At 41.4% G+C, this 14,685-nt stretch overlaps 1 protein-coding gene across 2 annotated transcripts in view; it reads left to right on the forward strand.

Moving 5' to 3' along the window:
* The window catches only part of LOC139562406 (disintegrin and metalloproteinase domain-containing protein 12-like), a 171,649-nt gene that overhangs the window by 58,752 nt on the left and 98,212 nt on the right, over positions 1-14,685 (forward strand). For both annotated transcript variants that reach the window (XM_071380104.1, XM_071380106.1), the window contains exons 2-3: positions 5,934-6,055; positions 12,667-12,740. In XM_071380104.1, the coding sequence (XP_071236205.1) occupies positions 5,934-6,055; positions 12,667-12,740 (196 nt within the window). The remainder of the gene's footprint in view (positions 1-5,933; positions 6,056-12,666; positions 12,741-14,685) is intronic.

Genomic DNA, 14,685 nt, shown 5'->3' on the forward strand with positions numbered 1-14,685 from the left:
AACAGTAGATATTATAATCCTTCTCTTTTAGCCAGGTAAATACTGATCGTCTTTTCTTATTATCTGCTAAGCCATTACAATTGTAACTGGCTATACTTATTTCACCACTTACCATAATGAGACACACCTTTCAATTATTTTTATCAAAATATATGTTTGTAAACGTCCTATTAAAAAGTAACATAATGATTGAGTGTCTATATAGTTGTACCATGACATTTGCATCTCCACTAAGCAAACCTCCAATTGGTCCCCACTATTCCACCCGCCAAAAGCCCCCATCTCGAGTTGGGTTGTCATCCCAATGCCCGGCAGACCACCCCCGACCCCCCGCATCGCACAGCCCCGGACCGACTGGGATCCATCCTTCGAAAAGTGCACACAGCACCATCCACCGAACCGAAGCAGATCCATTGCCAAATGCATTTCCATCGCCCTCACCTCGATTTTTATTACATATTGCTGTGAATCATCCTCTATAGTCCCTAACATCTTTTACCTCTTCCTTCGCAACAGTTGTGGGATACACACATACACCCACACACATTCAGCCCTTACCCCCACACAACCATAAGCTCACCCTCTCAACAATTGCACCATCCCAGAGCCCAACTCAAGATGGGTCATGATTTACAAATGTACTTGCAGTTGCAGCTGCATGAGAAGGCCTGCAAGACCGTGCAAAAAATGAGCATAAATGTAGAGATTTATTTACCATTGTCACATCCTAGATGATGGAGGTCAAATGTACACCTTCTTCCTGAAACACCCACAATACGGTCATCCATTTTGACCATGTTCCCAAGCCTCTCCATGCAGTCCGATTGGTTTCGTGCCACCAGGGCCACAATAATATACCCCCTCTCTGAATGTCCGAGTGTGACCCCCTCCCCATGGGTTACTGCAGCTAGTGTTGCCAGCACTGCCACTGCCTGGGTGGGGGCACCCCACTGGAATCCCCACCGGCTAGGTACAAGGTCATCAAGGTTCTCATTAGCAGCTTTGAGAATTTCCTTGTTTATTATGCTCTCCCTTTAGGGGGCTTTGGCTTTGCAGGACCAACCCTGCCAAGCAGGCTCAGAATCTTGAGGGGGCAGTGCTGCTCTTGGTCCCTGACCTCATTTTGGCTGCATACAGACCGCATACAGCATGCACATAAAACAGTTAGGGACTTCTCCTTAGTATCTGGGCTATTCATGTGGGTGTCTAGGGTATAGGGCCATGGACCGTACCATTAAAATAGGATAATAAATAATTAGATATAATTTATTTTAAAAATGTAGTTCCCCATGATAGGACAATAAATAAATAAGACGTGTAATTCATTATAAAAGTATATCCATCATCTGAACAACATTGAAAGCCCTCTCATACCCGGCCCACAGCAATACACTGGCTCTGGGATATGCAACTATTTCATTACTCACTCACTCAACTTTTCAAACATAACAAATAAAAATAAACACACACCACACCATCCACACATACTGTGCCTTCTGTTTACTTAGTTTTTATCTTCACTATATAGAAATAGTGCTTGTGTTCAATTAGTTATATGTGAAGATTTATAGAAAAGCTATATTTTGTATTGTATTGTTACAATCAGTAACCGGGCTTGAATTGTGTTTATTTTCCTCATCTATGAGAACTTTGTAATTTTTAAAATAACCATGGAGTAATCTTTGTGTCTCTGAACAACTGGTTATCAATATATAGTTTATCAACGACGAGAGCTACTCGTTTCGCTTTTAATCTATTTTCTTTGAAAATTGGATACAGAACTTTGCGCCGTTCTGCAATTTCTTTCGGAAACTGATCATTCATGCCAATTTTGGTCCCAGCAAGTCTTTTACCCAGGCTTTTAACCATTATTTTATCTTTAAATGAAGCAAATTTGGCAACGATTGGGCGTTCGTACCTCTGCCCTCTCTGTCCGAGGCGGTGTACACGTTCAAGTTGGATCTTATCAATAACTTCGCGCGGTATCTGAAGCGCTGCAAAAAGGAACTCTCTAACTACAGATTCAGGAACCTCTCCTTCTTTCTCTTGGATACCTGTAAGTACCAAATTCTCTCTCATGGATCTAGTTTGTATGTCCAGTAAGCATTCCTTCAGAACGTTGTTCTCCTTTTTAAATTCATTCATTTCGGTTTCAATCTTATTGACCGTCCCTTTTAGCGCGTGTGTTTCCTTCTCCAAAGCCGCAGCTTTTTCATCACTCATCTCTAGGCTTGCCTTCAACTCTTTTATATCTTTACTAACTAATTCAAGTATACCCAGTTTGTCATTTATTGATTTTAACAGATCGGTTTCGACCTTTACCATTGCCGGTGTTGAGAATATTAGATCATCCGTGTCGGTTGAGGAGTCACGTTTTCGTTTTTGATTCGGTTCCCCTGTCTTATTCTCCGTCATGTTTGGGTGTTGCTTGTTTTCGTAATATTTGTCGATAAATGTCTCTAGTCTTAGGATTTGTTTTGTGTTATTATCCAGATTGAAGGTTATAACCCACCAGAATATTTAGTGCTAATATTTTAGTCTAATTTAGCAGATATTTCGAATATTATGTTTTATCTTGAGGTGCTCTACATAACTTCGTTCAGTCCGCCATTACCTTTACGTTACCTTTACGTCCGCCGTCTACGTCAAAACTGTAACTTGGCAACTCAGGAACATTCAATGTCTTCTTGGTAAGCAACTCCAGTGTAGATTTGGCCTTGTGTTTTAGGTTATCGTCCTGATGAAAGGTGAATTAATCTTTCAGTGTCTGGTGGAAAGCAGACTGAACCAGGTTTTCCTCTAGGATTTTGCCTATGCTTAGCTCCATTATGTTTCTTTTTAATCCTGAAAAACTCCCCAGTCCTTAACGATTACAAGCATACCCATAACATGATGCAGCCACCACTATGCTTGAAAATATGGAGAGTGGTACTCAGTAATGTGTTGTATTGGATTTGCCCAAAGCATAACACTTGGTAATCAGGACAAAAAGTTTGTTGCTTTGTCACATTTCTTGCAGTATTACTTTGGTGCCTTGTTGCAAACAGGATGCATGTTTTGGAATATTTGTATTCTGTACAGGCTTCCTTCTTTTCACTCTGTCAATTAGGTAGTAACTACAATGTTGTTGATCCATTCTTAGTTTTCTCCTATCACAGCCATTAAACTCTGTACCTGTTTTACACTCACCATTGGCCTCATGGTGAAGTCCCTGAGCAGATTCCTTCCTCTCTGGCAACTGAGTTAGGAAGGATGCCTGTATCTTTGTGGTGACTGGGTATATTGATACACCATCTAAAGTGTAATTAATAACTTTACCATGCTCAAAGGGATATTCAATGTCTGCTTTTTATTTTACTCATCTACCAATAGATGCCATACTTTGTGAGGCATTGGAAAACCTCCCTGGTCTTTGTGGTTGAATCTGTGTTTGAAATGCACAGCTCGACTGAGGGACCTTACAATTAACTGTAGGTGTGGGGTACAGAGATGAGGTAGTCATGTTAAACACTATTATTGCACACAGAGTGAGTCCATGAAACTTATGACTTGTTCAGCAAATTTTTACTCCTGAACTTATTTAGGTTTGCTATAACAAAGTGGTTGAATACTTATTGACTCAAGACATTTCAGCTTTAAATTTTTAATGAATTTGTAAAAATGTCTAAAAACATAATTCAACTTTGATATTATGGGATATTGTGTGTAGGCCAGTGACAAAACATCTACCTTTTATCCATTTCAAATTCAGGCTGTAAAGTCAAGGGGTGTGAATACTTTTCTGAAGGCACTGTATGTACTCAAATGGACAGCTTCCTCAAGTACTGCATTTTCTGTGTGTGTCTAGCTTGTCTAACTAGCTAACTGTGTATTACCCCCGGTGAATTCACCTTACCAGGAGGGTAAAGAAGTTGCTTTTGATGCTCAAATAATAGATTTACAATAGAACAAAACATTGGGGGACAAAGAGCTTCATATTGGTTTCCAGTATAACAGAGTAAGAGCTTTAATGTACAGCACAGCAATAGGTTGGTTTGTGCAGTAGTGCTGTTGAGAGATATTGGTAAAGCTGTGTTCGCGGTGAGCTGTGTGAAACCATCCATTATTGATGTTGTGTCTGTGGTCTTACTGCAGAACAGATACCCTTTGGGGACACCACTGTTTCAGAGTAGAATAATAGAGAGCTTGCATTGTGTTTGGAAAAGGCAATATCTAAAGGTAATATGTCTACAGTGCTGTACAATTTGTCTGAGGGTCTCTTTATTGTCTGTTTAAAAATGGATCTGTGTAGTAGTTCTATTTAATGTGAATGTTTTTTTTTACCCATAGTAGGTCAGTTTGGTTCACTCAAGTGACCTAAAACCCTTACATAAATGGGGCATTTAGTGTGTAATTTAGTGTTTCCCCAAATGCTATCGATTTTTGGGGGGTTGGACATAAATTACTGTAAAAAATTAAAAGGCAAATCAGTGATTTTAATTTTGGAAATCTGTTCCAAAGTATTCCCATCCATAATAGAGAGATATATGTGATCGTATACAAATGTAAGCAAGGTTTGAAAATATTATGTTTTAGTCAAGTATTATACACTATATACTGTACACAAGAGTATGTGGACACCCCTTCAAATCAGTGGATTTGGCTTTGTCACCCACACCCGTTGCTGACAGGTTTATAAAATCGAACACACAGCCATGCAATCAACAGACAAAAATTGGCAGTAGAATGGCCTTACTGAAAAGCTCAGGGATTTTTGTTGGGATGGCCCAGCAGCCACACACAAGCCTAAGATCACCATGCGCAATGCCAAGCATGTAAAGCTCGCCTCCATTAGACTCTGGAGCATTGGAACTGCGTTCTTTGGAGTGATGAATGAAGCTTCACCATCTGGCAGTCCGAATGACGAATCTGGGTTTGGCGGATGCAAGGAGAATGCTACCTGCCCGATTGCATAGTGCCAACTGTAAAGTTTGGTGGAGGAGGAATAATGGTCTGGGGCTTTTTTTCATGGTTCTACTAGGCCCTATAGTTCCAGTGAAGGGAAATCTTAATGCTACAGCATACAATGACATTCTAGACGATTCTGTGCTTCCAACTTTGTGCCAACAGTTTGGGGAAGGCGCTTTCTTGTTTCAGCATACAAATGCCCTCTTGCACAAAGCGAGGTCCATACAGAAATGGTTTGTCGAGATTGGTGTGGAAGAACTTGACTGGCATGCACAGAGCTCGGACCACAATCCCGTAGATCACCTGCGGGATGAATTGGCACGCCGACAGCGAGCCAGGCCTAATTGCCCAACATCAGTGCCCGACCTCACTAGTGCTCTTGTGGCTGAATGGAAGCAAATCCCTGCGGCAATGGTCCAACATCTAGTGGAAAGCCTTCCCAGAAGAGTGGAGGCTGTTATAGCAGCAAAGGGGGAACCAACTCCATATTAATGCCCATGATTTTGGAATGAGATGTTCGACGAGCAGGTGTCCACATACTTTTGAGCTTCGGTCACTTTGTAGTCTACAAATTGTTTGTAATTATTTTCCGGCCCCCTGACCATCTGCTCAAGAAAAATCACTCCGCAGCTGAATCTAGTTGATTAACCATTCAATAGAGCAACACATTTTACTTGAGGTGGCCTGAAGCTAAATGATGAAACAATCACATGTTCAAAAGACTAACATTTTAAGTATGATAACAATGTTATGTCATTCTCCATAATCTCATGGTTGACTGCCGCCACAACCATTGAAGTCAGGTGTTATGTCATTCTCATTATACAGTAATATACATGCTCTCAGTTAGGCCTCCTCAGGTCAAGTGATAGCAGTACTTAACAGAGACCAGATAGACTCGCGCTAACCATACCCACTCAGTACAAACCATTTCCATTGATTACATCACATCACATCATTAATCACTGTTATTGATCTTTTAACAGGGAAAAGCTTGGACCAGAGTGTGCTGCACAGTGCTGTCCCTAAGCCCCAACGCTATGACACCACGGTACCTCTCCTGCTGGAAGGGCGGCAGCGCAAACCACTCAGCCAGCTCAAGTCCAGGGTAAATATTCATAAAGCGGCCACTTAGCGGCCTTGGCTAATGCTAATAAGCTGCTCCTACTATAGCTCAGCCAAGCATAGATGCTAGTCTGCCTTCTTCACCTGCCTCAGGTCTCCTGTGTTGTTCCAGTCGTGAGCTCCTAATAATTCCCCATTTCTGTTTATCCTCGGCTGATTCCCCTTTGTGCTTTTTCCTCAAAGCTCGCTCCCCACGGCGTTGAATGGCCCCTCTGTTGTTTGTTTAGTATGAGCTAGGCCCTGAGGCTCCACACACTGTGAAATTATTCCCCCAACTCGCCAGGCTCCTATACTCTACAAATCAGCAGTGCATGAAAAGCAACATTTTGAAATGGTTTACCACTGGCAGAAGACTGCCTTTTTTCCCTAAACTGTCTGGTTTTGTAACAAAGTCAGGTAGCAACCGGATTTGAAACCATCTCACCATTGTGCTAAAATGTATTGGAAGGGTGAGCGTAGTTGCGGATGGCTAGCAAATGCACCCTAACACTTGTTATCCTTGACATACCAAAACTGTAAGCAAAGCAAAGATATATAAGACGTATTAGAGTTTCTTTCAATGAACCATGTGTAATGCCTGAAATCCATTGAGTTATTAATACCAGGTAAATCAGCACATTTAATCTCTGCTATTACATGGGGTCTTTAAGCACGTTCTGCAATTGAGTATCTGGTTTTAGGGTATATTAGGGTAGCTTCAGACGGGGAAACCCAATGCGTTCAGCCCACTAGGACTTAGTGAGAGAAATAGATTTTTGAAATCCGGGATCCCCCACTTCACCATAGGGAAACCATTCCCGACAAGGGAAACGCGTGGGTGTTGAGTAGTACTCCCAGAATATTTAAAACAGCCATGGCTTTCCAAGATGTATCCCTCAGATTATACATGAGTGGATAGGTTTTTCCTAGCTGGAGGAAATACCACACCCTCTGAGGGGGTGTTTTTTTTTTTTTTTTCTATGTTAGTGTCTCAATTACACACTCTCCCTGAATGCTGAGCTTGTGCTTTACTTGGCTGACATGGGGAGGGTATTAGCAAATCAACAAAATCTCTGAAATGAGAAGGAGTCATGAGAGCTGCCAGTGATGCACTAGTAATTCATCAGAATGTGTTATATTATAGCTTTGTCTGGAACAATGAAGAGATTCTAGTTATTTAGTTAGGACAGAATTTTGGTGAAAGTAAATTTTATTTTATTAGAGAGGTATTCCATTGTCATGACACTACATAATCAATTGAGTTTGACAACAATGTGTATTTGTATAGTTCACGAGCCAGCTGTTATAGCCATGTTGACCATTCCAACATATTATTGAGTTTAACAAGTTGGTTATTTTATCAGAGATGATACCAGACTCATTTTTCACTCCACCCCTTTAGTTTTTATTGAACTGTGCGCAGTGCCACAAGAAGCAGCAAGCCAATATCTTGGTGGTGGTGAGTCAGGACAATTGGGTGAATACCTGACATGAACCGCCCTGCCTTTCTAAACCACAAATGGACCCACAAACTATACAACTCTATGCACAAGGACTACTTTTAACAATTTCTACTGAACATTTTACAAAAACACGTTCACTTGAAGATCAGTGCAGATACAACATTTGTAACAGAATGACGGCACCAACAGCACAAACCGTCATTTGATTACCAAACTTTACATCTGCACTGTTCAAGTAAATATGTTTTTGTAAACTTTTCTGTGGACATTGTTAAATAGAGTTGTATGGTTTGTTTAGCTTCGCAATCTTTGGTTTTTGTTTGGCATACATTTTAAGGTGAAAAATATGAGTCTCAGCATCACTCTGTTACGATGGATTTGCCCTTATCTGACTGGGACAAAATAATGGTTGTTCTGTCTCTGCTTGTCTATCATTATCTCTGCATGTCTATCTTTATCTCTGCATATCTGTCTATCTTTATTTCTGCCTGTCTGTCTATCTTCATCTCTCAAGGTGCAGCCGAAATGTGTGTGTGTGTGTGTGTGTGATACAGTATCTGATAGCCTGTCATAAACTGTGCGACAGACAGAGGTCCCCAGCTGCTGTCAAGCCCCCCTTTTCCCATGGGCCAGTTCGGTCATAGCTCATAAGTGTTAAAAAGGCAGGTGGTCTGGGGAAATTAGTGTCAGGGTCATAACTCATAAGTGTTAAAAAGGCAGGTGGTCTGGGGAAATTAGTGTCAGGGTCATAACTCATAAGTGTTAAAAAGGCAGGGGGTCTGGGGAAATTAGTGTCAGGGTCATAACTCATAAGTGTTAAAAAGGCAGGAGGTCTGGGGAAATTAGTGTCAGGGTCATAACTCATAAGTGTTAAAAAGGCAGGAGGTCTGGGGAAATTAGTGTCAGGGTCATAACTCATAAGTGTTAAAAAGGCAGGTGGTCTGGGGAAATTAGTGTCAGGGTCATAACTCATAAGTGTTAAAAAGGCAGGGGGTCTGGGGAAATTAGTGTCAGGGTCATAACTCATAAGTGTTAAAAAGGCAGGTGGTCTGGGGAAATTAGTGTCAGGGTCATAACTCATAAGTGTTAAAAAGGCAGGGGGTCTGGGGAAATTAGTGTCAGGGTCATAACTCATAAGTGTTAAAAAGGCAGGAGGTCTGGGGAAATTAGTGTCAGGGTCATAACTCATAAGTGTTAAAAAGGCAGGTGGTCTGGGGAAATTAGTGTCAGGGTCATAACTCATAAGTGTTAAAAAGGCAGGAGGTCTGGGGAAATTAGTGTCAGGGTCATAACTCATAAGTGTTAAAAAGGCAGGTGGTCTGGGGAAATTAGTGTCAGGGTCATAACTCATAAGTGTTAAAAAGGCAGGGGGTCTGGGGAAATTAGTGTCAGGGTCATAACTCATAAGTGTTAAAAAGGCAGGAGGTCTGGGGAAATTAGTGTCAGGGTCATAACTCATAAGTGTTAAAAAGGCAGGAGGTCTGGGGAAATTAGTGTCAGGGTCATAACTCATAAGTGTTAAAAAGGCAGGTGGTCTGGGGAAATTAGTGTCAGGGTCATAACTCATAAGTGTTAAAAAGGCAGGGGGTCTGGGGAAATTAGTGTCAGGGTCATAACTCATAAGTGTTAAAAAGGCAGGAGGTCTGGGGAAATTAGTGTCAGGGTCATAACTCATAAGTGTTAAAAAGGCAGGGGGTCTGGGGAAATTAGTGTCAGGGTCATAACTCATAAGTGTTAAAAAGGCAGGAGGTCTGGGGAAATTAGTGTCAGGGTCATAACTCATAAGTGTTAAAAAGGCAGGAGGTCTGGGGAAATTAGTGTCAGGGTCATAACTCATAAGTGTTAAAAAGGCAGGGGGTCTGGGGAAATTAGTGTCAGGGTCATAACTCATAAGTGTTAAAAAGGCAGGTGGTCTGGGGAAATTAGTGTCAGTCAGCACTGAAATATGCAGACAATCATCAAAATGTTGTTCTTGCACTCAAGGAAAAACACTGCTTGCTCTGCAAAAACAGAAACGTTTTTGCTGTTGATCTCTGACCAACATGAACCTGACATGGTAGATTATTGCTGTAGACCTAAAGTGGAATTTTTTATTTCATGTTCAGCATTAGATCATTTTTTACATTACTGTTGATCTTTTATAAACGTCTCTAACTTTCTGACAGAACAGAGTCCAGTTTTTAACCCAACTATGGGAAATCATGAAAGGTGCTAACAGAAGTGTCTATGACCTGGTCATCCTCGGATGGAGAATTAGTAATGGAGCACCAATGGGCACCATACATACACTAAATCAGATCAAATGTTATTAGTCACATGCGCCGAATACAACAGGCGTAGTAGACCTTACAGTGAAATGCTTACTTACGAGCCCCTAACTAACAGTGCCGTTTCAAAAAATACGGATAAGAATAAGAGATAAATGTAACAAGTAATTAAAGAGCAGCAGTAAAAAATAACAATATATACAGGGGGGTGCCAGTACAGAGTCAATGTGCGGGGGCACCGGTTAGTTGAGGTAGTATGTACAGTTGAAGTCGGAAGTTTACATTTGTTGTCCTTAAGCCATTTTGCCACAACTTTGGAAGTATACTTGGGGTCATTGTCCATTTGGAAGACACATTTGCGACCAAGCTTTAACTTCAAGACTGATGTCTTGAGATGTTGCGTCAATATATCCACATCATTTTCCTGCCTCATGATGCCATCTATTTTGTGAAGTGCACCAGTACCTCCTTCAGCGAAGCACCCCCACAACATGATGCTGCCACCCACGTGCTTCACGGTTGGGATGGTGTTCTTCGACTTGCAAGCCTCGCCCTTTTTCCTCCAAACATAACAATGGTCATTATGGCCAAACAGTTCTATTTTTGTTTCATCAGACCAGAGGACATTTCTCCAAAAAGTACAATCTTTGTCCCCATGTGCAGTTGCAAACCGTAGTCTATTTTTTTTTATGACTGTTTTGGAGCAGTGGCTTCTTCCTTGCTGAGCGGCCTTTCAGGTTATGTCGATATAGGACTCGTTTTACTGTGGATATATATACTTTTGTACCTGTTTCCTCCAGCATCTTCACAAGGTCCTTTGCTGTTGTTCTGTGATTGATTTGCACTTTTCGCACCAAAATACATTCATCTCTAGGAGACAGAACGCGTCTCCTTCCTTAGCGGTATGACGGCTGTGTGGTCCCATGGTGTTTATACTTGCGTACTATTGTTTGTACAGATGAATGTGGTGCCTTCATGCGTTTGGAAATTGCTCCCAAGGATGAACCACACTTGTGGAGGTCTTGGCTGATATCTTTTCATTTTCCCATGATGTCAAGCTAAGAGGCACTGAGTTTGAAAGTAGGCCTTGAAATACATCCACAGGTACACCTCCAATTGACTCAAATTATGTCAATTAGCCTATCAGAAGCTTCTAAGGCCATGACATTTTTTTCTGGAATTTTCCAAGCTGTTTAATGGCACAGTCAACTTAGTGTATGTAAACTTCTGACCCACTGGAATTGTGATACAGTGAATTATAAGTGAAATCATCTGTCCTAACCGACTTGCCAAAATTATAGTTTGTTAACAAGACATTTATGGAGTGGTTGAAAAACGAGTTCTAATGACTCCAATCTAAATGTATGTAAACTTCCGACTTCAACTGTACAAGTAAGTAGAGTTAATTAAAGTGACTATGCATAGATGACAACAGAGAGTGGCAGTGGTGTGGAGAGGGGGGGGGGGGGGGCAATGCAAATAGTCTGTTCAAAAGTTTGGGGTCACATAGAAATGTCCTTGTTTTTGAAAGAAAATCACTTTTTTTGTCCATTAAAATAACATCAAATTGATCAGAAATACGGTGTTGACATAGTTAATGTTGTAAATGACTATTGCAGCTGGAAACGGCAGATTTTTTTAATGGAATATCTACATAGGTGTACAGAGGCCCATTATCAGCAACCATCACTCCTGTGTTCCAATGGCATGTTATGTTAGCTAATCCAAGTTTATACATTTAAAAGTCTAATTGATCATTAGAAAACCCTTTTGCAATTATGTTAGCACAGCTGAAAACTGTTCCTCTGTCCAGTGTCTATCTTCTTTTGCCCATCTTAATCTTTTATTTTTATTGCCAGTCTGAGATATGGCTTTTTCTTTGCAACTTTGCCTAGAAGGCCAGCATCCTAGAGTCGCCTCTTCACTGTTGACATTGAGACTGGTGTTTTGCGGGTACTGTTTAATGAACCTGCCAATTGAGGACCTGTGAGGTGTCTGTTTCTCAAACTAGACACTCTAATGTACTTGTCCTTTTGCTCAGTTGTGCACCGGGGCCTCCCACTCCTCTTTCTATTCTGGTTAAAGCCAGTTTGCGCTGTTCTGTGAAGGGAGTAGTACACAGCGTTGTACGAGATTTTCAGTTTCTTGGCAATTTCTCGCATGGAATAGCCTTTATTTCTCAGAACAAGAATAGACTGACGAGTTTCAAAAGAAGTTATTTGTTTCTGGTCATTTTGAGTCTGTTATGAAACCCGCAAATGCTGATGCTCCAGATACACAACTAGCCTAAAGAAGGCCAGTTTTATTGCTTCTTTAATCAGTACAACAGTTTTCAGCTTTGCTAACATAATTACAAAAGGGTTTTCTAATGATCAATATGCCTTTTAAAATTATAAACTTGGATTAGCTAACACAAAATGCCATTGGAACACAGGAGTGATGGTTGCTGATAATGGGCCTCTGTACGCCTATGTAGATATTCCATAAAAAACATCAGCCGTTTCCAGCTACAATAGTCATTTACAACATTAACTATGTCTACACTGTATTTCGGATCAATTTGATGTTATTTTAATGGACAAAAAAAGTGATTTTCTTTCAAAAACAAGGACATTTCTATGTGACCCCAAACGTTTTGAACGGTAGTGTATGTGCTCATCAAAAAGTCAGCTGTCATGTCTAGAGTCCAGAGCTTTCCCTGGTCGGGTTACGTAGTCAGGAAAACAGGGCCCTAGTCATGACAACCACCAATGCAATGGATCTGGGAACTGGAATCCCTCTTCCTGGCCCTTTCCCAGCATGCCCGAATACTTCCTGTCCAGTATGTGTCAGCCGTGCTGGGTGTCCCGTCCCCTCACCTCTGGTGTCCTGTGTTTGTGTTCTAGAGTCATCCTGCATCACTGAAGCTGGTGGTGGAGGCGGAAGGTGAACAACTGGTCCTGGCACTAGAAAAAAACCAGTAAGTCATCATTCTATATTCCACTGCACATCCTAAAGCCCTACATCAGACCTTCATCACTACAGGCATCTCGGCTTCCAAAGGAATATGGATGTTTGGGGACTAGTGAAATGATTTGTTTGAATTTGGGAAGATACAAGTACATTAACATATGGAGTAAACAATGATCAGATGTGTTGCTTCTCAGCTAGCATATGCTTTGCCCATGACTGTAGTAAGAGCTATGGGAAACGATTCTACAGTATGAGGGCTGATACAGTTTCATGGAGGGGAAAAAATATTTCACCAAACAAATGTCGAGGCACTTTTATGGTTTAGTCTCTCTGAAGAGTTGAGTGATTATAGTTGATAAAGAATGACGGTGAAGTGGACTCGAGAGTTTTTTTTTTCTCTCAACACCTTTTTCTCTTCCAGACTGTGGAATATAACACCAGGCATGAGAACTGGGAATCCTGTGGAGTATTTGTGAATTCAACTGCATATATACACACGGTTCATATATATACAGTACAAGCTAAGCATTTCCAGAAGCAAGGAGGCTTGGGCCAGGTATTAGGTCTGAAGCAGCCATAGGCCTTCAAGTATTTTATACTTGGCTTAATCATTGCGTTTGCATGTGTAACTTACACTCTTTGGCTTGGACACTGTGCAGGAGACATGATCTCCCTCCAGTTAGTTTAGTCTACCAGGTTTGATGGACCACCATAGATGCATAGAATAGACCAGTAGGGATAAGACCCATGAGATCTAACAGATTTCGCTGCAACGCTACTGAGAGAGTACATACACTTTGACATTAGGATATTCTCATTGATTTTGTGTACTGCACTCACTCCCATCACTCCTTTGAAACACACCCACTATAAACATCAAAACTCTGATTTTCCTCATCACCTCACTTCTACTGTCCGTCTTAATCTGTGTCCCTGACAAAATTCCCACCACCCTATTCCTAAAAATAAAAAATACTACCCTACCCGCATCGCCAACCTTGGTGACCCGTGTGTCAGCTGTGAGAGATAAGCCAGCCCAGGAATTCCCTTCCGTCTGTTCCGCCTATACTCCTCCCTGCCTCCCTCCAGATGTGTCCGCTGATGTCTGTCTCACGTCTGTACCCAGACACAGGTGGTGTGTGACCTCTGCGTGCTCTCTGTGTGTGCACTGTGTGGGGTTGTACACTCCCTGCGTTCTCTGTAGGATCGGGAGGTAGGAAGAACCTCTGAGCCAGCACAGAGTAGTAGTTTGCTCTCTCAGTGTGTGGTGTATAACACCACAATATGCTGCTAATGTCCACTTAATAGCTTTCAGTGTTAAGTATGAAGGTTCTATTATCCTAAGAAATTAGTTTCAGCAATAAATTAGCTGCACTGTAGACAGACAGATCTAAGCAACAGGTAGAGCAGGAAGTACCCTGAAATGTATAGAGATTCTGGTATGCATTCTATAAGAGTTTGTGTTTTATTGGTTTTCAGTAAGAGTGAGTTGGTCAACTGAATTAAAAGACCTGTTTAGTAAGTGGATGTGTTCTGGGCTGAGTTATGCAAGGTTTACTGTAAGTGGTGTTTTTTTACAGAGTTCTGCGGAGTCCATAAGGTTTCCTAATTTGGTTTTCCTCAAGTGCACACCTGGTCCAGGGCCAATCTGAAAAGATCTAGCTCTACCAAAAGTAAACAGAATAGCACATCTAATTAATAAACCAATATGTTAGCTAGCAGCCCTCTGACCCAAAAGTCTGGCCTAGAGCAAGTATAGAGCTGTTCAGGCTGTGTGTGTTTGGGCAAGCATGCGTTTGTTCATTGATTATCATGAATAGATTGATTCCTCTATCCTCTCAGCTAGAAGCATTCACAACCTGTGTAGCATTAACAGTATTGTAAGACCACCTCTGTGGCCTTGTGGTTAGTATCTGTCCAGAGATTGGAAGGTTGGGATTTTGATCCCTGGC

The sequence above is a fragment of the Salvelinus alpinus genome, chromosome 32 (genome assembly GCF_045679555.1).
Source record: "Salvelinus alpinus chromosome 32, SLU_Salpinus.1, whole genome shotgun sequence".
Lineage (NCBI taxonomy): Eukaryota > Metazoa > Chordata > Actinopteri > Salmoniformes > Salmonidae > Salvelinus > Salvelinus alpinus.